This window comes from Anabas testudineus, chromosome 1 (assembly GCF_900324465.2).
Source record: "Anabas testudineus chromosome 1, fAnaTes1.2, whole genome shotgun sequence".
Classification (NCBI taxonomy): Eukaryota; Metazoa; Chordata; class Actinopteri; order Anabantiformes; family Anabantidae; genus Anabas; species Anabas testudineus.
In genome coordinates, this window is record NC_046610.1 from 24,008,238 (window position 1) to 24,034,739 (window position 26,502).

Consider the following 26,502-nt stretch of genomic DNA (forward strand, 5'->3'; position numbering starts at 1 on the left):
GATACTGGGTCAAACACAACACATGACTGATGGTTTCTCTATGACCAAGTCTTTACAGGAGAATTTTTGTGTCTCCTCAAGGACATCCCGACAGGAGCGGACAGCTGTGTAACCAGCCTGTCCTGCGACTCCCAGCGCTCGCTCATCGTTGCCGGTCTTGGCGACGGATCTGTACGTGTCTTTGACAGGAGGATGGGCCCAAATGAATGGTAAACACACACAGACTCTCTGAGATCTATAATTTACTCTTTGCCTTTATCAGTGTCAAATCAAAGAGAAGGTTTATTTCAGTTTGAATTTATAGTTTAATTTCCCAACATAACTCTTCTTTTTTCTCTTTCACCTTATTTAAATACATTCAGAAAGAGGCAGCTGGTTCAGTGGACACAGATTCTACATAATTCACTTTTCTAATCTATATTTATTATACTGTATATAATGTGCTGTAAATCTCTCTTAAGGGTTACCACCTCTTTTAGCGGACCCTGGTACCACTGTGTCCCCCAAGATGATTAAATATTATTTTATTTCACTCCCAAAGGGGAAAAACAAAGCAGTTAAACCATGAGTTGGTCCATAAATCTTTAAATACGCCTAATTCCAAAGTTCCCCTCAGGCATAGACGTAGATCTTTCAGCAACTATGTTGTTCCCTTGAGCAACTAGCCAGGGCTAGTAGATTTAATCCAGGACTTGGTCCTTATACTAAGGAAATGTATGTTAATCATAAAGTATACATCCAGACATAAGCTGTATTATCTGCTTTAGTCTGTATGTTGGATAGGACATAAACAATTTGCTGTTGATTGTTATTTATTTTCGGCTTTTTGATTTCAGTGTTTTAGGAAAATCATATTTTGGTGTTGTGTCCTCAAGGTCTAAAGTTAGAGTTTTCTTTTTTCTTCTTACTGATATTAGATGAACCAGGACCTGAGTTCTCCTTCTATTTCCCTCTCATGTAGACCATGTTGTGGGACATCATTATCCTATCAGATACACGTCCTCGCACCAGTAGTCAGTACAGTATTACTGGGTGGTGGGTAATTCAGAGAGTCAGCCTCAATAAGATGATAGCAGGGTCTTTGTCAGCTCTCACACCACTTTACTGTCATCAAGAGGCAGTTACTGCTTTTTTTAGTCATGATCAAACAGCGCCACTCAGTGGTTACTCGTCTCTATTACATGTTAGAACATAGAGACTTATGTACTGTAGCTTTTATTATTATTATTTAAAAACAAAGCAATGACTTGTGATGCAAGCTTTAACACATCCATACAACTTCAATCAAACCACATACTGCTGAATTCACTTCAAGATTCACTTATTATTTTATAGAGAAATCTGTGAAAACCCTTCACTAATTAATGTAATATTTATTTATTTATTTAAATAATAATTTATTAAAGAAAACCCCAAGAACTTGTTGCACAGGCTTCAATTCATGTTGGCTTATTTGACAAACTACACAAACAGCACACCTCATATTTGGTTTAATGGTCCAAGTTTCACCTTTAGCTCACACCTTTGGTAGCTATAAACACACTTCTGGCAGAACTCTGGTTGAATATTTGATCTTTGTTCTTGGAAAAGTTGCTAGAGTTCAATTCTATTTGTAGGTTTTCTGGCACAGACTCGACTTTAGAGTAAGGATTACATATTGTCTATAGGGTTGAGTTTAGCGTTATCTGTTCTACAGCCAGCCAGAGGACAATCAATGTTTTATACTTATCTCCTAATGTAATACAGAGAGAAACTGAGTGGTAGTGAATAACCGAGTACCTAATTTGCTTTTCCTTATGCCTGTACTGTTACTACTAGTATTCCTGTATTGGATGATTCTTTGGCTTCTGAGTGTACTGTGGATGTTTTCAGTCTCACAGTTGTGATACGGCTGTTATTTCTAGTCAGGTCAGGTGAAGAGATACACTGTGAAACTTTGCTGTGTGTGTCCACAGTCGGGTGATGACCTACAGGGAGCACGGAGCCTGGGTGGTCAAAGCTCATCTACAAAAGGAGACAGATGGACAAATTATCAGTGTCAGGTATGTTCTTTGTCTTCCTGTGAAGATTCAAACCAAATAATTCAGCTGTTTTTCTCACAGTACTGTCCTTAACGCTCCCCAACAGTGTTAATGGAGACGTGAGGTTCTTTGAACCCCGGACACCAGACTCCATCAATGTGCTGCAGACGGTGAAGGGGTTAACAGCCCTGGACATCCACCCACAGGCTAACCTGTTTGCCTGGTGAGTTAGTTTGTGAAGACACATGTCTCACTCTGAAGAGCAGCTCATCAAGGGTTCACAGTTTATAATCAGGTCCTACGACGGCATTCTTGCTCTTGCTTTTTCATACTTACACTAAAAATGAAGTAGGAGCACGGACATTCATTTTCTGTGTTTACTTGCCTTCGCAGTGACATACAGAAGATGATTTACAACAAAACATAAAAGTATATAGCTGGACAGGCTGGTTTATATTATAGTTAATGACATAGATTCACAGCTTCCATGAGGGTGAACTGCACCAGAAAAAATCACATGCACTACGCACAGAATATGATTTATTTGATGTTTAAACCTATGACGGTCAATACTCTCCTCTCTCTCTCTGTTTTATACCCTAGTGGATCGATGAACCAGTTCATAGCGGTCTACAACGCTAACGGTGATGTGATCAGTAACATAAAGTACTACGATGGCTTCATGGGACAAAGAATTGGAGCCATCAGCTGTTTAGCCTTCCATCCTTACTGGGTAAACCAACACTAATGACTCTCGACAGTTTGTAAAGTTTAGTAGTTCAGACGCTTTTAAACATGACTTGTTCCGACTTCAGGTATTTTGACCTTTAAGGATGAGCTGAAACAACAAATTGTTGAAGTTTACTCAGTTCATTGAATTCAAATCTTTAATGAAATAAACTGTGGTGGTAGTAGATGTCCCAGCATGCACCAGAATACTACACAGACTCTTACTTTTTGTAGTTTGAGGGAAACATCCAACATCCTTCTACATGTTAAGATAAGTTGTGAAAGTTTTCAAAAGTAATGGCTCATAGTAAAACTCCAAACTGTGACACAGCTTAACATGACTCTAGCATGAACAAGTGCAGCTGTAAGTTCTTAAAGTTAAATGAAGATAAACATAAATGATTAACGTCAAAGAACTAGTTCAGATAGTTAAAACATTAAGTTCAAATAGACAAGGTTTACGCAACAGATGAAAAAGATGTGTTAGTTCAAACTAACCAAGCAGTTCAATAAACAGCTGTTGGTTTTAGAGCAAGTTTATTGTTTTAATGTAAAATTAAAGTCTTTCTAAGTTGAAACAACAAAATATAATGTATGTTATTGTTTACCTAGACTGGCTAAAAAGACATCTGTTAATGCAACTTTAAATGAGTATACTGGCCTATTTCCTAGCTAATCTATATCTTATTAATAACCAGCATATACAGCATAAGTTATCAATGTATCTTACCACTGCTGTCTTAGAGCAGTCATCTCCTGACAACTCTTCATAGATCTCTGCACCACAAGTTTTTATATTTCTGTATAAATTTAGCCTGAATTGTGATCAGATTTTCACCCAAGTCCTAAAACTAGGTGGCTAAATGGGACAAAGAAGAAATTACATTTATGTAATTATTTATTTATTTATTTATTGTGGAAAATGAGTCAGTTTTAATTATTAGTGTGTGGCAAAAGTACACGAGCCTTCATTAACATGCTGTGAGCCCCTTTGATTTAAACTAATCATTTTCACCTTGCTGCTACTTTTCCTGTAAAATGTGCTTTTACTTTAACATTAATGGAGTTTTCATGGCTCCATTAGTGTTTCACACGTGAGATAAGCTTCACTCTGTTGGAGTCTAAACGTTTAAGACATTCCTTAGTAACCCTTTCCAGTATTGACCCACTTCTACCAACCTGTGTTGTCAACATTAGTCTTTGAATGTGAAGACTTACATTTCTCTTCCTTAAATATTCATCTCTAAATATGGAAGGACTCGCACTGACACACAACAGATTAACCTATCCATTGAAACACCTCACTCTAAGTTCTCCTTCACATGCTTTTGCCACAGACAAATAATTGTATCATTTCCCTTTATCTGGCTTTAAGGCTTGTTTGACACTCGGATCACGTTCTCGGTCATATTTCAACAGAAACAGGCTTTCATGTAGCAAACACGTTAGCTTCTCTGCAGGAACTTTTACTTTAACTCTCATCTCTCACTGAGCTGTGATTATCTAACCTGCCTTTTCTCTGTGTCTCTCCCCAGCCCCACTTGGCAGTGGGCAGCAATGATTACTATATGTCCATCTATTCAGCAGAGAAGAGGCTGAGATAACACCAGCATTCATCAACCCCCCTCCCCACCAAAACCACCACATATGACTTCTGAACCTGAGTCTCAAGATCCAGGATGTAAATGATTTTTTTTGTTGTTTTTGTTGTTGTAAATATGCAATTACCACCCTGAATGTTCTTGTGATGGCTGCTGACAAAAACTCATGCTACGAACGATTATATATATATATATTATTATTATTCTCATTGTTTATTCATATTCTTATTATGAAGCTAATGATTGTAGACTTGCTGAGGAGAGTGTATATTTAAATAGCATATACAGAAGAAGAGAGGTTCTATTTTAAGAAAAAAAGTGGTACCCACCAATCAGTAGGGCTCTTCCTCGCCGCACAATGAGCATCACTACCTGAACGAACTGTGACCCAAACCAGGTGTGGCGAGGGAGGGCTCGCCCACAGGACGACACACACTGTTAAAACACGTTCACCGATGCAGCAAACACGGACTCCCCCCTCCGCTGGACGCCGCTGTGTTCGTCTTAATGGCCAAGTCACAGCTGAAGGAGAGAGTTTTGCCGCTTGGCTGCACGGTCAGCAGGACATTCACAAGAAGCAGAGATGTTGGACTGTGCTCATTCTCGCCTGACACGTTGACCAGGCACACGTGATGAGTGAGTGTTTGTGTAAAAATGGATTATAGCACACATGTGCCCCACAGTGGGCCTACATAGCCTTGCTGTTGATGCCCTGCTCTCATGCTAGAACTTTCTTTGTTGCTTCTCCGACCCCAGCGTGCCAAACAAAATCCGATTTTCCATGTTTCTTTAGCTCTCCGAGGCGTGTTTTTGTTTTTAACTTATCTCCTGAAATAAGTGAAACCTGATATAAGAAATCTAGCACAGGGAGGAGAGGGTTAGATTGCAGAAAACAAAACACACAGTCCTACAGGGAGCCTGTAGACCTGCCTACCTGCCCCGCTAAGCAATAAAAAGCTACTATGAGTCAGCCATAAGGTCCTCCCCCAGTGTTTCTGAAATATATGCCATCAGCCTCAGTGAAGGCGATAGCATATACTCCTTACAGCTTGAGACAGCTGTAATAGCCCAGACTCCATAGATGGCACACTACAGCAATACAAACAGCCCACTGTTTAGAGAAAACCTTCAGTGAGGTTTATCTTCTCCCGTCTTCGACTTTTTAATTTTGCTTCACTCTCAGATTTGGAGGCATGAAGGGAAGTGTTGCAGGCTAAACGCATCAGAGCTGTGGCACTCCCATGCTCACGGTTTCAGCCAGTGTGTCCTAAATCTCGCTCAGGTACTTCACGAGCCGCCTCAAACTGCTGTCAAGCATCTGCCCAGCCTCCTCAGCATGATGGACGGATGAGGTTGGGCACATGAGCTGGTGTGGTGTCACTGTAGGGGGCGTGGGAACGTGTTTTCAATTCAAGTTGACATAAGTATCACTGTGGTGCTGTTTTGAAAAGATGCCTCTTTTATTGAGTGAGTTTTTTTTTTGTTTGTTTTTTTGCAGTATGATCATGGATGTTCCTCTGCTGTGGTGCTGCAGATTTGCTTCTTTAGCTTTTTTAAAATCCTTTTTCTCTTTTTTTCCACTTTCTGTTTTGTAATTTTATGTTTTTAAATCTGCTGGCATTTAGTTTGACCTCAGTGAGGTGAAGTATAAAGCAAATGTTGTGGGCAGCCTTACCCACACCCACACATACGCACTAGCATAGTCTTTCCTGCCTTGCCCTCCCTCCCCCCTTCCATCCATTCTTTCCTGTTCATCAGACATCTTGAGCTTTGCTTGTCCCTGCAGGAGTGGACTGAAGGAGAACTGAATACACACACACCCACACACACACCATATAGTCTGTGTAAGTGGCTGCAGCTGCAGCCGCCACCATCACCCCTTCACCGAGCTCTTTAGCGCTCTCTGTCATTTAGCAGGCATCAACTGCTTTCTAATTTCAACCAAAATAGTGTGTTTTTGGCATCGGGCCTATCACTCAGAATCACATTCATCTCTAATTTTCTTGCTTTGAGTTTTAAGATTTTAGATGCGGAGTAAAAGAGAAGACTTTAACACAGTAGTAAAGAAGGAAAACTGAAAACAATCAGGTTTGTCTCTGTGACGTTAGACTGCTTTGCTGACTATGGTTTATAAGGCAGGAGATGAATCAGTGAAATAAACCAAATACAACAGCAGATTCAGTCTCTTTCTTGATTTTTTACTGACTTTTTTTTCCACCTGTGCCTGGATCTGAACTTCAACATCAGTAAGTCTGTAAACTTTCTATTATTTTTGTTTAAGTGTTTAAGTTAAGTTTTGTTTTTGGAATAATCAAGTGCGACTTATTAAAATGATCATTTTTAAAGTAAAAAAAATAAGAGACTCTGAATACAATTATGAACAGAAAAGAATTTTTAATTAAAATTAGACAATACTGGGGATTTTTTTTTTTAAATGGCTGCTAGAATTTATATTTACAACAGCAAATGTGCTTGGTAGGAGACATAATCACTGGGAGAGGATGTTCTTTGCTAAAAGCCTAAAAGTTAACTGATTTTGTGTTTCATATAAATTAAATACTCAAAAAACACAACTTACTCTTATAAAATATTTTGTCACAATATTATTTCGGGGCTCGTTTCAACCAACCAACAGCTGCTGTTCGTCAGCAGACAGACTCTTACTGGATTCCTCTTGACCAGGAGACACGTGCTCTCTAATGAACTTGGTTGATCAGATTGTTAGCTTGAATTATTTCTTGGCATTAGTGAAGAGCTAGACTTCATTTTAGCTGATTTACATCTTAAATTGAGTTCTTGACCAATGTCTAAATTCAAAAGTGACCTCAGTTCTTTTGGGCATGCAGTAATGGAAAGTATGTGTACTAGTTCAAGTAGTTTCCACCTACATGTTTCCTGTTGGAGAAAGCCAGGCTCAGATTTATGTCAGTGAAAACACTTTTCAGTAGCTGAGCTCAACCATTATGTTCACTACACAAACAATGCTGTTCCCATCTTCTCTCTACCTGCTCAGCACTGCCAGACAAGGTCAGAGGTCAAAGACCTGCCCGCTGCACCCCAAACAGTCCGGCAGTATTGTGACTACTGTTTCACACACGTACACACACGTACACACATACTTGCAGCCAGAGGAGAACATTCCACAACAGCAAAGAGCCGGGTGGCACGAACTTCCTGAGGAAACAACACTCACTTCCTGTCAAATTAAGCCAAACTGGCGGCTGCTTGTGGTGATAACTGCCACCCCCTGGCTGACCACTGAGTGGTTAAGGTAGAGCACCACCTTAGTGTCCACTCCCGCCCACCGCTTCCAGATCTGCCCCCCAACATACACCACCCTTCCCACAGTGAAGTCACAAGTCCGTTGACCTCCAGGACAGCCAGCAGCGTTGGGACCCTCGGTGTTCCTCCGTCAGGATGGGCCTCCTGCTACTTCTCACCTACACATTCGTGTCCAGCTGTAAGACCCCTGACCCTTTACCTTCCTCTGTAGGAGCTCTTTGGATCTCTTCTTTTTGGGAGAGTGCTTCACTTTGTCTCTAATCTGGTGCTTTCTTTTCTTGTTCCAAGATGTCCTACTAGGGACAGAAGTGGACGCTCAGCGATGTGAGTATACCGTTCTCTAAGTCAGCTTCCAGTCATCTGTGCAATATATTTAGGGTCAGATTTGTCTGTCGTGGGGGGTACAGTGGTTGGAGTAGTGTCACTGCTTTACTCTTCATATGAGACAAGTTCCTTAACAGAAAGGCGTCAGCCACTAAAACACACATGGAGAGTGGGAGGAAGGAGTCCTGTTTGTTATCGGAGCCGTGTGGTGGTGGAAAAGTCGTGGTAGGAAGCTTTGGGAACATGTTAGTGAGCAGCGTCACACACCTCCCTGTCCTCTGGAGTTTCTGTGAACAGGGCAGATCAAGGCTGGAAGCAAAATTCATACTTGTTGCAAGGTGCTGTATGGATATATGTACTGTGTTAGGTGCTACCAGATCATTTTGTGGTGAACTGGCCCTTTATAATCTGGAAGTTGAGTCATAGCAACTGGACTTCCATCAGAAGGACGACTGAGACTCTTCAGTGATATATGGCACTTTATAAACACAGTCTAATTCAATTCAACATGGTAGTGGAAAACATACTCAGATCGTTTACTGAAGTAAACTGTAACAATGAACCAATACTATTTACTGAAGTAGATTAAAAATATTATATATTTCCCTGATGGACAGACAATGCTGGTCTCCAGATGAGAAAGCTGGAACAACTGGTTTAATAACTTATTATAGTTCATTGTTTTAGTAATTCTACATGTTAGAATACATGTAATGTGAGTAAAACCAGGTGATGTGCTGCGGCGGCTTGCTTTGCCCTGTGGATGCAGATAAGACTGAGGATCAGGATGTTTTTTTAACATATGAACCGGCTCCTTTTACATACATGAACATGAAGCAATATCTCCTCACACATTAGATTTCACCTGTTCACGCTTGTGAGTCACAGGAGTGTGTGAACTGATCCACAGTTTTTGGATCAGTTCAGGTTCTTGTCGCTGTTCACTCGAGGCCGTGTGAATGACTGAGTCTGGCTGCTGTAATCAACTCAGAGGCAGTGAGGCTGAGAATGAAGCAAACACACTGGACTGAACCAAAGTTAAGGCAAATAAGCAAATTAGGGACTCATGAAGCTGAAAGCAGAAATAAGAGAACAACCTTTACATTGTGCTGATGACGGTCTGTTCTAACAGGCTGGTTTGGACCTCTAGGTGTCAGCTATGGTGTTAGTGGGCTGCTTTAAGGACTCCACACACCTAGCTCCATTTAATAAACCACATATACATGGAGAGGTTATAAAGTGTATCATCGCTGATGTTTCTAGCATCAGCATATCAGCAAGGAATGTCTCAGTTTACTAAAAATAGAAGCATTGTTTCTTGATGCTCATCACACCGATATGATGAAATTCCACTGAAACATATGAACTTCCCAACCGCCACGCAGAGTCTCTGTATTATTACTGACTATGGGTGGTTGTTTTTCCAAATATGTCAAAATCAGCTAAATGCAACTGAGTTTGATCCATGTTTAAATTGTGAAACAATTAATTGTTTCATTAAATCGAGAAACCTCCACATAACAAGATATAAAAGCTCAAATGAAGGAGCTGGAAGGCACATACTCACACCAGCTTCTTTAAAATAAAAAGCTAATTAAGAGCTGATGGGATTTCAAGTATATTCAATTCAAGATTCAAATAACTTTACTAATCCAGAGGGAAATAGTTTCATCTTGTTACAGTTGTTCTCAATATAGACAGAAAGAAAAAGAACCACAACCAGGAAAGATCCACATGAACACAAATACAGAATAACATCGAACCGAATATGTAAAGACGGATGAAAATAGGTCAATAATTATAGTCCAGAGTGGAATGACAACAGTTACATTACAAGACATTGTCAGTTCCCCCTCCCCTTACAGAGGGGAGAGGAGTTATAAAGATTGATGACCACAGGTAGAAAGGACCTCCTGTGACGTTCTGTGGAGCACTTAATGTTAATCCGTCTCTGGCTGAACGTGCTGCTCTGTCCACAAGCACACTGTGTAGTGGGTGGGAATGATTGTCCAGGATTTAGAGGAGTTAGGACAGCATCCTCCTCTCAGCTACCACATGTAGAGGGTCCAGCTCCACCCCCAGAACAGAGCCAGCTCTCCTGATCAGTTTGTTCAGCCTGTTAGTCAGAGCCACTGGTCTCTAGTCATCGAGGACACTGGGACGTGGCGTCTTATTCACTGGAACTACACATGACTTTTCCTACCCAAGAGGAACTTTCTCCAGCTGCAGGCTGAGGTTGAAAATGTGTTGGAGAACACCACGTAGCTGGGGAGCACAAACTTTCAGCACCCTTGGGTTGATTCTAGCTGACCCTGCAGCCTTTGTGGAGTGAAGCGTGTTCAGGTCTCTACTCACCTGAGTCCTCTCAGTCACCTGGCTGCTGGACAGGGATGGTGTCAGACTGTCACCATTATAATATATACATGATGTATTTAATACTTCATTCCCTGGTGAAAAACACAGTGAAAACTATTTAGATACACAAGTTTTCCGAAGATCTTCAAGAGACCGTGTGTATTTTTTTAAGTAAATGTTTAACATATGGCTCTTCATTTGTTGTGCACTGGCAGATTGACTTATTCAAATGTACTTGTTATAGCATTCACTATAAGAAGGATCTCCCTGTCCATCGAGCCCAGCACTAACGTGACCCGAGGCACCGATGTGACTGTGAGGTGTAAAGCCATCATCAGCAGCTCGGGAAGTGAGCCGCTGAGTCGCGAATACACCGTTTACAAGGGCAGCAAAACTGTCTACACCAAGAACTCAAGCACCTCGGAGGATCTTCTGTACCCACTGCCAGAGGCCAGGGCCACCAACTCGGGCAAATACATGTGCAAAATCAAGATGGGGGACAAAGAGATGAAGAGTGAAGTTGAAAAACTCACAGTTACAGGTTGGTTTGTCGTCCTTGGAGGAGTTCAGGTGAATTTGGATGTGTACAGATAAAAGTAACAGGCAAGCTCCGACTGGGTGTCACTTGTATTTCAAGAAATGAATGTTCACATTTGTTGGAGAGCTGTCTCCTGCAGACTGGACATATTGGACATTTTTAGCCATTATCATTAATAACATGATTCTGTATCTCACATTCTCATGATTAAACTACGTGGGAATTGTGTTTGGGTGCAGCAGTTTCACTTTGGCACCATTTTATTAACTCTGAGCTCCTTTTGTAAATGTTTGGTCCAGGTTTGTCCAAACCAGTGCTCCACCTTGACAAAGGTGTGGTCACTGAAGGGGAGAAGATAGTGGCCACATGTACAGCACCCGGTGAAACCGGATCCATGTTCTTCTACTTCTACGATGGCTACAAACTGATTCACGAGAAGTTCGACAACTCCAACCAGTTACAGTACAACTTCTCCATCAGCAGCGTTGGCATCCACAGCATTCACTGTCTCTATATTGTCTTCATAATGCCAGACACTGCGAAGTCTGAGAGAAGCAACACTGTTACTGTCTCAGTCAAAGGTAGGTAGAATGTAAAGATTACTTAGAAACGGGATTCAACTCAACATCTTTTAACTCTTTTAACTTTTTTCTTTTAACTTTTAAAAAATGATGGCATGATGGCACCGGACATGGATCACAGAAAACTATAGAGACAGTTGTCTCAGGAGAATAATTATAGACAAACATGTTAAAGTTAAAGGGTGTAGACCATCTCCAAGCAGCCGTGTTGTGTCTTTCACTTCAGTTTAGTCTCACTACTATTCTCCAGACAGTCACCCTGTTTGTCTCTCCTCTGCCTTGCTCCTTGTGAGCCTGGGAGTTTCTGCCTGCATTGGAGCAGTGATTTTCAGTCTAGCTTTGCTTAGTACCTACTCCTTTGCCTCATTTTGTTTGTTACTTTGTTCTCACCAAGTTTCTAGTTGTTTATTATACTTTGTATTATCTCTTGTTTCCTCTATTTTACATAAAACCTTTTATTTTTACTTGTGACTGGTATTTTAAATGGTTCCTAAAAACCTGAACCCTGACAGAAAATGCATATTGACAAGCAACAAAACTGAAGTGGGTCTTTAAAAATACCTGTTGACAGGTGCAGAAATCTTTAAAAATCACTTTATTGCAGTGACTGCCTCAACAGATGAAGATGGGGTGCCATCGTTTTTTATCAGTTTGATTAGTTTGTTTTTTTTAATGCTTCTGTTAAACCACAACTCAAAAGCAATGTCTTCATGTGTTCGTTTTTAGTAATTCTGTTTAGATTTAATAATTAAAATAACCAACAATTTTGTCCATGTCTAGAACTGATAATGACCAGGATGAAGGATCACTGTGAATTTAGTTCAGATCTAGCAGTCAGCTGTTACAGTCTTTTGATTGTGCTCCACAGAGCTTGCCATCACACCAGTTATGGAGATTCACCCTCCGTCCAACATCTTTGAAGGAGACCAGCTCAATATCTCGTGCACTGTCAGGAACTCACATTCCAGCTTTGAAAGAATCAACCTCTACCTAAGTCAGGGAACACACCTTCTCAGCAGCGGAAACACTGAAGTCAACCGCAGATTGACTGCGGAGGCAAACAGACCTGGGGATTTCGAGTGCAGATTAGAGACGGGAAATATAGAGAAAGTCGTCAACCAGACAGTTTCAGTGACCGGTGAGTGAACAAAATAAAAAAGCTTTTCTCCTTGAAATCGACTGAGGAGAGAAAACGGAATTTGTTGTTTTAAAAAATTATATTATAATATATTATATAATATTTTCTTTAAAATATTTCTATATATTTAGAATTAGTTTCACTGTCTTTTGTCAGTTTCCTGATTAATCAGCATTTCCTGTATATTATTAAGTATTAATTAAGTCCGTCCACATTAGGACTATGATTTGTGTTTTGTCTTTGCACAGAGCTGTTTTCAGCCCCCATTGTCACCATGTCTCCAGCTGAAATCTTTCAAAAGGACAATATGACACTAACTTGTAAAAGCGAGAGATATGCTTTTGAAAGACTCACTGGTAGCGAGCTGACATACAGTCTTGAACCACCGCAGACCCCGCTTACCCAAACAAGCCCCGGAGTGTTTTCTGGCAAAGCTTTGCAGTATGAGTTCAACTATACCTGTGTAGCTGAAGCCAAGGGCATCAGGAAGCACAGTGAAACCCTGACTGTGCGTCCTAAAGGTAAACACACTTAACGTTTCTGTCAGATGCATAAGTTAATATACAGCATATAGAGTAGAAGATACAGTAAAAGATACGTCCCAGTAGCTCATGCGAGTAGCTTCTTGGATGAGTGGTGAAACATTTCAACCTAGTTTTCTGTTTCTGGTTAAGTCTAGTTACAGGGAAGTGGTTTTGTACTTGTACAAATAATAATAAATAATCAGGTGTTTCCACTGGCATTATGAAAATGTACTGAGATAACATTTAGTCCATTTGGAAACACTTGAAAATAAGAGTGCATTAATTAACATTAATGACATTAAAAACATTAGTTAATGTCATGAGGTTCTCAGCCAAGTCATTTCATTAGGAGAAACCTACTTTTAGAAATGTTTAAAAAGTGATTGTTGTACATCCTCCACAACTTAAAGATGACATCAGTGGCCACAGTCCACGGCCTTGGTTAGAATATATGAGCTACTGCCTTGGCTAACTTGAACATGACTTTTCTGTTTCTTCTCTTCAGTTTCTGTTTCCACTCCAGAGATTTCACTGATTGGCAGCGCAGTCCAAGGAGAGTCCTTCAAGATCCTCTGTCAGTCGCACACTGGCAGTTTGCCAATAAACTACACACTGCTGAAAAATGGCAAAGTAGAGGACACATTCATTGTCAGGAGGCCCTTTGAACAGGCCTACTTCACCATCATGGTCACCAGTCCTGATGAAATAGGCAGTTACACGTGTGAGGCTAAGAACAGGCACAGGGAGGGGCAGTACAGTAAAAGACTCCACGGGACTGTAATAGGTAAATATTTCAGCTTCTATTTTTAAAATCTTACTTCTTACTCACCTTTTCCATCAACTTACACAACCTTTCTCAGCAAATTGAAGTGAATGTGTAAATGTTTTTCTTTATGACACATTTTATTGTAACTAATAATTTAAAGGAATAGTTGGACATTTTTTCAAAACTGCTTTCTGGTTCCGTTTTGTTTTTCTCACTCACTCTTTAGAGAAATTGCTAAGTTAGGCTAGACTAGCAAATTTCCTCTGTTTGGCTGTAGCTTCATATTTACTGCACGGATAGAAGATCTTTCTTGTCATCCAACTCATAGTAAAGAAGCCTATTTTTAGAACTTGACAATTACTTGATCCAGTATAATGACCCTGCTAAACATTCTTCCTGAACAGTCTCCCCTGTTTTCCTCTACATTTTCCTTCCTAGTGCCTCTGAACAATCTTAATGTGGTGGTCAATCCCAACAATTCAAGAGTCTATGAAGGACAAGAGCTTCTCCTGTTATGTGGTGTCAAAGGCACACCACCAATCACCTTTAAGTGGCACCACAATGGCAACAAGCTGAAAACCAACACCTCCAATGTGAGCTTCATGAGCTATCATATCGAGAGTTTGACCAAAGATGACAGCGGCACGTACCAATGTGAAGCTTCCAACCAGGCCAACAGAGTCCTCCGGAGTGAGATGATCACTATAGAAGGTGAGAATCATGAGTATTCATGTTAGATGAGATTCCACATGCTCTAAAAGTCGTGTTCTTTGATTAAACCTGACATTCTTACTAGGTGGTATTTTTACTAGGTTCACCTAGGTTATCTAGGTGAACTTGGCAGGGGCAACTGTCATTGCCTCTCCACAGGTGTGCCACAGGGCTCCATTCTCAGCCCTATTATCTTCTCTATATATTTCATCATCCACTCACATGACCTTGCTGATGACAAACAGCTTGTTCTATGTTTCTTCCCACTGGATGACTATCCTGTCTCATGACACATCTCAGAGAAAGACACCTTCAATCCAGTGTCTTCAAGACAGAAGTTCTGGTCTTCCCAGCCAGACCTTCCATACAGCATAGAACCGGCATCAACTTGAGAACGATTGTCACCAAAAGCCTGCTAGGAATCCAGGTGTTCTCACTGATGACCAGCTGACCACCTCTCCTCCATTCGAAAAATCTCCATTTGAAAAATCTTACAACTGTAAAATCAGACCTTACTTTTTTGAATGGCCAATTCAGCAGCACTTTCCTACCTGAGAACAAACAAACTTACACTATACTTCTTTTTTACTTTGACCTTTGTACAACAGTTTTTGTCATTGTTTCCTATTTTATTCACTCTTTTTTTCCCGTTGTTTTTTCATTTGTCACTGAATCTCATTTCAATTCCTGTTTTCTTTCTACAGTGTACATGGCCGTGTGGAAGCAAGCACTGATTTGGGGGATTGCTCTGCTAGTGGTGATAGTGCTGGTGGTGGTGTGTGTGCTGTACTTCAAATCCAAGAGAGGTAGAGAGACCTACAGTCTTCCAGAAACTCGGGCTTCTTATAGCTAACTATGTATGAAAACCAACCCTCCTCTACCTACTTCCTCCCGCTCCTCTCACCTCTTCTCTCTGATTGTAGGTAAAAGAGAAGCAGCAGCTGAATTGTCAGTGTGAGTTGGTTCGACTACTTGCTTCCTCAGATACTGTAGAAGAAGTATTAGTGTATCTAGTTTTAATAGTGGATTAAGATGGTTGTAATAGTGTTATTTCTGCTATTTATAGAAGCATACTGGTTGTTTTGTATGTATTTTGATTGAATACAAATTTATAGATTTATTTAAACATTAGCACAATGTGAGATTCAAGAACTTGAAACTTGGTTGATAATTTTTCATGTCACTTAATCTCCACATAGTAAAGCTTTTCCAAATGAAAACCCATAATTTCTGCGTCATACAAGAAGGCCCTGAGACTGATATCTACAACTTCTCCATACCTGACGACCTTGCAGGAAATAGTTTATATTGGCCAGAAGTGTCTGCCCAAGATGGACCTTAGACTAAAGATGGTTAGGGGGAAGTGTGGTGGATAGGTTGAGAGGAAGTCTTTGGTCAAAGTGATAGCATCTAGAAGCAATCCAGGAACTTAGAAAAAAGTTTCAAACTTCCAGGCCGAGGTTAAAGTCCATTATCCTGTTGGTAGTTATCTCAATCATCTGTTTTTGCAGACTGATTCTGCTCAATACACCACAGATTCACAGAGTTTTTGACAATTAGGGATCTATGGAGCAATGTTTAGATGGGTGGGTCCCCTGTTTGTTTGTTTGTTTGTTTGTATGCTGTGCACAGACAGAAGGATGCACATCTATGTACAAATTCATTAAACGAGGCAGTAATGTAACGAGAATAGTAGCACATAGGAAAGAAGACGATTGTCAGATAGCAAATGTAAATGTCAACAATACAGGTGTTCGGTCTTTAAAAAAAATGCTTTGCTCATTTCTTTCGAGGAACAAGAAAAGAAATGCATACAACATATTTGTTAAGCAGTAATATTATATAAATAAAATATATAAATAATCAGTGTGAACCTAATTTTGGCACTTTTAAAACCAAGCTGCTACGACAGGCAGCCTTGTTAAAGCATCATCATCTAAAACAACCAGTATGGATGTTGTGCAGAGGCGAGAATTGTAGGATTTTGTTATAGAAAGAAGGAAGAAGCTGCTGAAATAGTTCAGTCATGGTAGATGGCATTGACTGTCAGCTGTTGCAAACTGTTTAGAGCACCCATTATCATCTTCTTCCAGGCGCAGCATCACTCTATGATGGCATGGAGGGGAGAGTGACCAATGGGGCGCGAGATAGCGTGGCATCGCTTCCCACTGACATCAGCAACAGGAGCAGCTACAGTATCCCAGCCACAGTGTAGAGATGCTCTGCAATAGGAGGGATTTAAATATTTATATTTAATAACATCTTCAAATAAAAGAAAAAAGTTCTTGGAAAGGATCAGGCAGTAAGGCAGTAATGGTAGTTGTGATGTCAGGGGGTTTTCACTCATGAGTGGACTCGGTGGAAAGGAGGGACGAGATAGAAATCAGGGCCCACTGCTCCCTCTCCCCTCCTCCTGATCACCTTTGATTTTGTACTTAACATTACTGTCTTTGTCTTTTGTTCTTCATTCACTATATCCATGTGATTGCATGTCCATTATTTGTCTAATGTGCATGTTTAAAAAGACTTGGGGACAAATTGATTTGTATATACCTTTGATCATCAAAACAGGAAATGTGTGTATATAATTTGGTTCATCCCTTAACTGATTGGTGGAGGTGCTTGTAGAATAAAGATGTTGGTTTTATTTAGAAGTGTGTCATTAACATTTATTTTGCTCCAGAGGCAAATTTCCTCTATGGTAAAAAGGAAAGTCCATGAATATGTTTCTTATTAAATGTTGTTAATGTTCTGTAATGGTGGAAGCATGCAAAGCACAAGGATACCAACACAATATGAAGTTAGTTCAATTCCTAAAGGGGACCACACAACAGAGCAGAGGCTTCCTTAAAAAGTTGAAACAATAGAGCCTGCAAGAAACGTCTGATGTTGGCCCAGGGCAAATTGGGGGGGTTGGTGCTGATAAAACATGCTGCATTGAGGGGGTGGGACTTATTTGATTTCCGGCCAGGCAAGTTTGAATGCATGCAGCAGAGTAGAGGAAATGAACTACATAAGCCTTGTGAGCTGTGTGTGAGATGACATTACCAAGTTGGAAGTCACAATGGGAAGTTGTTTTTACCAGAACTTACTGTGCAGCCGCTGCTGAATTAACAACCTATTGTGCACAAAGTAGTCGAGGATTCCTGTGTATACCAGAGGAAAACTGGAACCCTGCTTCTCTAATATGTGGTTTAGGAGAAAGAAAGCCTTGACCCTCAGTGGATATTGTAGAGGTGTCCCACAAAAGAACACAGAAATGCTGTGTTCAGCCTTCTTTGGTTAAATTCTCCATTTCCAGTTTTTACACAAGGTCAAACCAATATCTGGATGTAGCTTAATATTTACTATCTGCTTGTATCCTTCTCATCTAAACTCAACAAGAAAGACAATAAGTGTATTTGCCAGTGAAGTAAAACTATACAATAAAGCACTTGCTGTATAATTGTTAGGATTGCAATTTGCTATGTGTGATTTTTACTGCTAATTACCTTTTAAGGTATGTCAATTTAATCTAATCGGAACAGAATTTTTACAACTTTATTCAGTCCTTGGTTTGGCAACTAACTAATGATGATGGACGTCTTTCTGTGTCTCACAGAAAATGTGGCCAAAGCTGCAGTCAGTGTGTGGAGTGAGCGACCACCTGAAGCAGGTAAGCTGGGTGGCACACGTTCTATTATATTATTGTCTCTGTAGTTCCATTTAAATGTATTTATCAGTAGTGGACCTATTGCTTGTTAAAGAGCTTTAGCGCCATAATTAGTTCAGTTGCAGCACTTTAGCACTTGTCATCCACGTTTCTATAAACTGAACCATTCAGCTTTACTCTTGAACTTGGAAATTATAGTTTGACAAAATAGTCACAATTCACTGGTACATGGTCAAATGGCTAAGGGCTCCAAAATGCAAGTGCATGAATTTCACCCTACTTCTATTTCTAATATCAGGAGTGAGCTTAAATGCTTAAGAAACAATATGTTAATTTCAATAATATGAAACATGCAGACGGATCATCGTGTGTTACAGAGAATTTTGTTCACATGCTTCCTGCAGCCAATGACGAGGTGAGCAGCGTGGTGTCCAGTGAAGCTGATGTAGAGTACACAGAGGTGGTGCACTCCCAACCAGTGGATCCTGCCAAGGGTGACCAGTTTTCACACACACACACACACACACACAACCAATACTTCCAACCCCCTCACAGAAAGTATTGGAATAGCAACCCAAATTTTGGGTGAGCAAAAATACTGGAACAACGATGTTACTTTAAGATTGTTTTTTCAAGCAATAAATAATAAATGACTACAGTCAGTTGTAGCTTTGGTTTTTACGTGTAAATACTGCATTTACTTTGATGGAAAGCAGTCTAGCGGAGAAAGGAAAGCCATTTCTAATCTGAGAAAATGGGTAAAAACAGTGAGATGCATCTCAAATATTGTGTATTGCCAGTATAATTATTTAGAATATCCTGAAAAATTAAGAAACCACTGGTGAAGTAAACAACAAACACATTTATCACTGCTACCTACTGGACTGGAGTGTGGAACAATAGATTGGCAGGAAGATAAAATATATACCATGTTGCAACTAAGTATGTAAATGATTAATGTTTCATGCAACCAGAGAGTGCAAAAGACGGAGTCAAACCACATCCAATTCCTTGCTTGTCTTGTGCAAACTTGGCCAATAAAGCTGATTCTGCTTCTAATCCAAAATATATAATCCAAAATACATAATAAGAATCCCATTAACTTTCAGTGTAGTAGTTATTCTCAGTGTGATGAGTATCCCTATCGGTTTGTGCTCCAGGTTCTACTCATGTCTACATGTTTTTGTATGTCATGAAGGCGTCTTCCTCTAGTGCTGATGTCCCAGTGTTCTTGTTAAATTTTATACATTCGATCCTTCATTGTTGTTTTACCTTTAGCCTTACTTTACGGAAATTCCATATTTAGCATAAAATACCCGTCTGCATGATCATTTAGTGCTTGAAAGTGCTGTCAGAAACAATCACAGCACTCAGGTTATTTCCTTCCACCTACTGCAGTGCTAACTATACTGCGAGTTGCTCAGTTGTGTAAACTGAAAAGTGGTTTGTTGCTCTCTTTTCACTGCTACTTCATACTGAGGGGATTAAAAATGCATCCTGGTCCTTTTAAATCTTCTGTGTAAATGAATGTCTTGAGTTGTGTACTATTGTCCATATAGGTGACAGTTTAAATTTCCTTTGAGTGTTTGTTGCTGTATCTGTGGATGCAGCAGTGAATCTCCACAGAGGTATAGTCGATATTGGAACAGTGGGACTGAAGTTTATCTTGTGTACGCCTATATCCTGTGCCTCAGGATTCCCTATCAACCGTAGACTATAAAACATGGACTCATTGTGCTCCCAGCATTCCTCTAAGATGGTTTTATAAGGTGTAATGTATGATGTCCAATGAACCAGCATAAGCTTCACTCTCCTTATCTGTAAGAGTATTTCTCCCATTTCCATTTGGTGTTGTTTTCAATGCTCCACCACAAAGTCTAGGAGCGTGAGCCTGTTCTGCATCAAGCTGTTTAACAGTGGATTCTTATTCTGACATGTACACTATGCAACCATAGCCTAAGACTTCCTGTTTAGCAACAACATCTTGCTTGCTCCCACATCTCATCCTGACAAATAACTCTGCATTATTGACCTACTGTACTTACACTTGTCTTTTACGTGTAACTTGTTTAAGGACTTTCCATATCATTTCAGTGGTACTGATTAATACTGCCTGCAAACATATGACTTTGCTATTGAAAATGAAAATCCCCATTTGTTTGAACATTCCTTAAATCAGTCTATTGCATCTCACTTTTTTTTTTTGTTTTGTTTTGTTTTTTTAATATTCTGGATTTCTTCCCCTGATCCAAAGTGCCCCATCATCAGCGTGCAGTGACTTTCCTATTCTGTCTTTAACTTTTTCAACAGTGGCATTGATCATAAGGTTGAAGAGCAGTGAACTGCAGGTAGAGCCTTGATTTGGACTCCCCACATTGGACGGCTTGCTGGTTTCGTGGACCTGTTTCAGTTCCATTCAGCCTCTGATTTTGCCTTGTGTTGTTTCTTAGGGTTCTTGCTTTTCTGGAGTTTGGAGAAGACCTGTTTGTTATTAGTTAAAAGAAACAGTTTTATTAGAATTGAACCTCCCTGCCTCTTCATTCAGTCTGCATTAGGTCCCACCTGCTTTATCCTCTAATCACACAGTAATCCAAAAGACAACTCATCAAAGGACGTCATGAGAGGGATAGAGTGGAAGGTTTTACCTCAGCCAGACCAATCATCCAGCCATTAAACCCACTGAACATGCATTTCTGCACTGTCCCCACTAAACCTCCTCACCAAACCCATCTTTTTCTGCTTCACTCACATTCCTTGATATTTGATAAGACAGACCAGCTCTTCCTGGGAGGGGCCTAATTACCCATGGTTAACACCACTCCAGGTCACTGTAGCTGATGAGATTTCCAGAACCATTCCAGACCTTCTAAACAGGAAGGGTTGAACTAATTGCCAGGCTGGTTTATGATACTGGTCCCGTTCCTCTTTACAGTTCTGTACTCAAGGTCCCAACGGGCCAGAGATGCCACTTACAGCATGTGGCACAGCCTCACTATTTTTAACTTTCTGTACCTGAAGGTAAAACAGACACTCTCTACCAAACTTAATCTTGTGTTGTTTTTTTGTATTGACAGCCCCCCTGAGAAAAGGCACTGACACGGTGTACAGCGAGCTCAAAAACTCTCCACAAGGTGAGTGTAACCATATCTTTTAAAGGTGCACTCATTTCTTGAATATTTACTTTTTATGGTAACACTGGGTTCAATTACTAAATGTCATTATAAAAGGAGGTTAATTTTAATAATTATCCCTCAAACTCTACTGTTGCCAGTTGCTGACTATGCAGTATCAGCACTGTAAGATTGACTGTCCACGACTGGCAACATATCAGCATTAAACAAGTCATTACTACAAACTGAGCACTGGTATTAGTAATAGAAGGACAATTTACCCAGGCCTCTACAGAACTGTGACCATATCCTATTACTGCTGTCAGGAACTTCCTGTTTCAAGTATTTCCTGTTCAGCACTGACAAAAGAATTCTTATTCAAAGACGCATCTGTGAGTGAGACTTCTCAATGTTGATTCAGATGACAGCCGTTCTTGGCTGTAACTGCAGGCCTCTCCACAGGAGGAACAAGTGAATCTGCGAGGTCAGCTACGTCATCCCAACTGTCAAATGACAGTAATAATAATGAAAGTAATAACTCAGAGGTCAGCCAGTGAGTGAGCAGGCTCCACACCCAGCCAACACATGTCTAACCTATGATGCTTCTTCCTGCAGGTGCTGCTGACCATCGTGACCATGTGAGTAACTGACTGCTCAACAACACTTACTCTTATTGTATTACTGTCCAACACATGTGCCTCTTTGAATGATTACATTTTATGAGTAATTATGGGTTATATAATGCATTTAAATATATAGAGGCTCAAATGTTCACCTGTCTACCATTTAAACTCGGCGTGTCCTGTATTATAAACATTCCCCACACTAACTTAAATAACAACATATATTTGTACAGTATGTTACTTTTGTACTGAATTAACATCTGCCTCCTGGTCACAGTCACCCTGTGCAGGCAGATAATCCAGAGTGTGAGGGAAATGGGCGTCAAAGTTTCCAGACAACAACAAAGGCATTTGGGCCGTTGCTTCCTTCCATATCTCCTCCTCAGATCAGTGCTGCGGTCCAGTCAAATTACCTCCAAGCCCATCTCTGTTCCCTGTTTGTCCCTACATGGTATTCAAGGCAGTATTTGACAGAGGTATTTGAAATAATAAGCTAAGGACGTGACCTCAAGATCTAAAAACAGATGATTCTTTCATTGATGTGTTTTCATGATGACAGATTGTGCTGTTGGCTCTCTCCTATAATGGTTTGTCTGCTTCTCAGGAAAGCAGACTCCAATCATTTGCTCCTGCAGTGTGTAGGTTCTGCACCGCTCAAACCCTTAGCACTTAGGAAGATGGATGATAATGCACCTTCAAATTAGATTTGAAGTTATGCAGAGGCAATTGTGTTGCGTACATATTACTAAATATTACCTTATTTTGTATCTTGAGATGGTTCAAATATACATTAAACAACACTGATGTGCGTTTTGTGTTGTGTGCCGGTGTTTAAGGATCAGGATTACGTGTGAATGAGCTGTGACAGAGTTAAATGTCTCTGCTTTGTGTGTCAGCAGGGTTCGGTAGAGTACGCTGAGTTCAACGGTGAACAACCTGAGTATAATCACTTCAGTCCAGAGGTCAACAATTACCAAGACCTGCCAGTGCCAGTGGATTAGTGACTGGCGCCAACCCTCTTCACTGCCAACTTATTATCTCTGCTTTACTCTACTCCAGTAGTTCACAATCAGTGAAACATATGCTAAAGTAGCTGTAAATACTTTTTATCCTAATAAAACATGTCGCATATCATTACTGTGTTGTTATCTATTCCCACAGATAATGAGGATAAACACTAATTATATGATGGTGAGTCATGATATTAAAGCAACAGAGCCATCTTACAGAGGAAGCACCAGCGCAGAGCTGTTCGTTTCAGGCCACACTCACATCCCACTGCTGAATCACATGTGGAAAAAATAACAGCTGGATGTGCTCATTTGCAGCTGAACAGCAGATGAATAATGTCACATCCTGTCCAACTAGATGTGTCAGATGCTGTATTGTTGATTATGACTATAGTAATATGTTTAAATTCAACACTAAGTGACTCAGTCATACACTGACTGAGTCACTTAGTTGTTGTGAAAGCTCATAGTGCTGGTTTCCTACTAGAAACCGCTAAGAGGCGCCATTGTACCAGTAATTAATCAAACTCTCTTCTCCAGCTCCTTCAGCCTGCTGTTGTCACTGTTGTCTTTTATGATACTATGTGAATCTATAATAAAAAATGAGGCAATGGCAGAGATAATAACAGTATCAAAAGAAAATATAAGACAGGAAACATATTTTATCACTCTACATGTGTAGAGTGATAAAATATAATATCTACTTGTTTCATGTGCAACAGAAAAAGACTGAATTAATACAAGATACTCCGCAGCCTGTTCTGCTTTTAATCGTTTGGTTGTTTTTTCATTGATTTATTTTGACCCTTGACAATTTAATGTTATTATTGACTGTTTTCATTGTTTGCCCATAATCCCAGTGTTTTTAGATAACGTTTTAGCTTACGATGACACTCTGGTGGAGTAAGATGTATCCATGTATTTCTGTTTGTGATATATAAATAGGATTTAAATGGAGAGTGAATATTTGACTTATGTCTCCTACCTTTTCAGCATCAGATGAAAAGTTTCTTTTTAAGGAGAAAATATATGAATATTGTGTTTTCAGTTGCTTTTGCTGTTGGCCGTTATAACCAAAGCAACATTTAGTGGTAATGCAGCGGAGGGGTGATGTGCCACAAACAGAGGAAGCTAAGGTTGTTGTGTTACTGTTTCACAAGGCCACTGCAAATTCAGAGTAAAAAGAACAAGAGGCTCAAAGCCTCATGACTGAGACGCTGCACGATGGCCAGGGTTAACGTATTTGTTTTTCCAGTTTCCCAGTGCTTCTAGAGATGTAATTCACAATATCAACTCTTAGTTATATGTTGGAGATCCACATGTTTGGAATATATGCCATCCTATACCGTAGGATATGACCCATCATTTGCCATTTTGATGTTCTTTTTGAGGACATATATAAACGGTGTCCTCTCACATACATTAGTAGGGGAACATTCAGATCCTCAGTCATTTCAAATATGACATCAGCACCCGCATCGTCAATTATAAATCTGCGTCATATTCAGAGTTCCATGTAATTGAAAGTCCGCCTTCACATGACCTCAAGGACTCCAGGGTCTGCACTGCTAGTGTTGGCATGGCAACTGCCCTTTTTTTTGTTGTTGTGTTGAATAAATGTATTTAAAGGTAAGTGTTCCTTGTCTCTGTCTCTGACAGCATGCTTATTAAATTTCCATTAAGCTTTAATGACCTGAACTCATCCAAATGGTTCAAACACCAGCTCCCAGGCTGTGTACGTCGATCGGCATGTCCTCATCTTTCATTCTGTCATACTGTTCTGAATTCATCAGGCTTATTACTGAATATGAACAACTGAGTTTCCTCTTTGGCAGCTCTTCATGTCCCTGTGGTTCAGAGAGCTCACTATCTCCTGCTGTTGTTTTGAATGACTTGAATTCACCAGTGTACAGAATACTCTATATGAAGTACTTCTACTTTACCTCAGAGGTGCTTATATTTTTTTCATTTTATAATTACATTTTATGTGTTTTGAGTATATATAGTATAATGTTTTTTCCAAGCTGTAGTTACTTTACAAATTATAAGTACAAAACTATGTAAAGCACTAGCCTGTCACCTTGGGCCAGATTAAAATGTCTGCACAATTGTCAGATGACATGATATCTGGTACAGACATTTGTTTAAAACCCAAGGTCAAACCTCACCAAATACCTCCAAAAGTAAATAAGTTTGCTTATTTTTTGATACATTAAGTTACTTAAGATATTTTGATACTTTCAGGCTACTGACATTAAAGGTTTAAATACAATAATTTTACTTGTTCCACATTGCTGCAATAGCTATTTTTTAATAGCTTGGGACAGCAAGTGGTGAACACATTAACATTTTACTTTTTTGTTTGATATGATGAACTATTTATATAAAAAAAAAGCTGCTTATTTAAACGGCCATCACACAACAGCATAATCAGTCATTTAGAGTCATGTCTGCGACCACATGGACAATTTAAATCAAATTTACAGTGTCTTATAGCTCAGTATTAGGTCTTTACTAACTGCAATCTCTGTCTAGTTAGCTGCTATATTCTATTTTATTTATTTATTTTTATTTTATTCTTCTTAAAAATTCTCTTCTATCTCTGGAGCACACTGGCAGCCTAATGGTTATTACACATGCCATGTAACTGCATAGATGCCTGTTTAAGTGGGGCTTTTACTTGCTCGTCACATCCTCTCTCTCCCTATGTTTCCTGTCTGTCTGTCCACTGTCAAGCTATCTAGCTCAAATTAAAAATAAAAAAAAAGAAAGTAAGAAATTCTTTAAAAGATTCCTACTGTTTCCTACCATCCACAGCACAGTGTTCAGACCTGGTTACATAAAAGCTAAACTCACAATAAAAAGGAGATGAAATTTGCAGAACTGCAGTCAGCCAGGACAATATTTGCATTTAAAATGATCCCTGATAAAATAAACAGATAGCCTCTATCTGTACCAGTGACTTCAAAAGTTGTGAAAGTGGATGAAAGGTGTGGCTGTATGTGCTGCATTGAAACATGCATTAAAAAACACAGTGAGTGTGAATTTATCTACAAAATTTAAAACAAAATTACATGTTATATTTTAAAACCTTGCATTTTCTGTTAAATTCATAATATTGTGATAAAATATATATTTTGGTTTCTTTTATGTGACAAATTGCAGCACAGAGGCCAAACATTTAGCCAATCTGATCACAGAGGTCAGTGCCTTCGAAAAAAACAGGGCCTGAAAGTCATGACACGTATGATTAATATCTAAGAACTTGAGACAAATCTTGTGTCTTTTGGTCTTTACTGCAAAGAAAGCAGAAATTGTGTACTGGCACATTTAGGTGCTGCAGTATATGAAGTATTCGTTTTACAAACACTATAACAGCACACACTGAATCTATCCTTGGTGAAATATTGACCAAATCTAATAAAAGCAAAGTAAACATCAGTCCACAGAGTACTGTGGTCATTTGCCAAACACCTTGTATATGGAGCCTGTAACTAATTAATTAGCTACTTGATTCTCTGGCAACCAGAACATTTT

The 26,502-nt window shown here is 39.7% G+C and overlaps 2 protein-coding genes across 10 annotated transcripts in view; both read left to right on the forward strand.

The window, feature by feature from the left end:
* The window catches only part of rptor (regulatory associated protein of MTOR, complex 1), a 151,109-nt gene extending 144,581 nt beyond the window's left edge, over positions 1–6,528 (forward strand). For all 5 annotated transcript variants that reach the window (XM_026359910.1, XM_026359909.1, XM_026359912.1 and 2 more), the window contains 5 exons: positions 82–209; positions 1,956–2,042; positions 2,128–2,244; positions 2,625–2,754; positions 4,286–6,528. In XM_026359910.1, coding sequence (XP_026215695.1) covers positions 82–209; positions 1,956–2,042; positions 2,128–2,244; positions 2,625–2,754; positions 4,286–4,354 — 531 coding nt within the window. In that variant the 3' untranslated portion in view covers positions 4,355–6,528. The remainder of the gene's footprint in view (positions 1–81; positions 210–1,955; positions 2,043–2,127; positions 2,245–2,624; positions 2,755–4,285) is intronic.
* Positions 6,529–7,634: 1,106 nt separating this feature from the next.
* On the forward strand, positions 7,635–23,089 carry si:dkey-237i9.8 (platelet endothelial cell adhesion molecule). Of its 5 annotated transcripts, none has more exons than XM_026359915.1 (14): positions 7,635–7,811; positions 7,922–7,957; positions 10,557–10,853; positions 11,150–11,431; positions 12,300–12,569; positions 12,818–13,090; positions 13,599–13,877; positions 14,298–14,570; positions 15,275–15,376; positions 18,172–18,225; positions 18,600–18,716; positions 21,297–21,353; positions 21,948–21,970; positions 22,855–23,089. In XM_026359915.1, exons 1-14 carry the CDS (start codon positions 7,769–7,771, stop codon positions 22,954–22,956), a joined length of 2,208 nt encoding a protein of 735 aa, XP_026215700.1. In that variant the 5' UTR covers positions 7,635–7,768; the 3' UTR covers positions 22,957–23,089. The 5 variants fall into 5 exon arrangements, with proteins under 5 accessions (XP_026215700.1, XP_026215701.1, XP_026215702.1 ...); XM_026359916.1 differs by having other exon boundaries at positions 7,636–7,811; positions 18,627–18,716; XM_026359918.1 differs by lacking the exons at positions 18,172–18,225; positions 18,600–18,716; positions 21,297–21,353; positions 21,948–21,970; positions 22,855–23,089 and adding exons at positions 15,494–15,524; positions 16,664–17,224 and having other exon boundaries at positions 7,639–7,811.
* Positions 23,090–26,502: the final 3,413 nt, after the last annotated feature.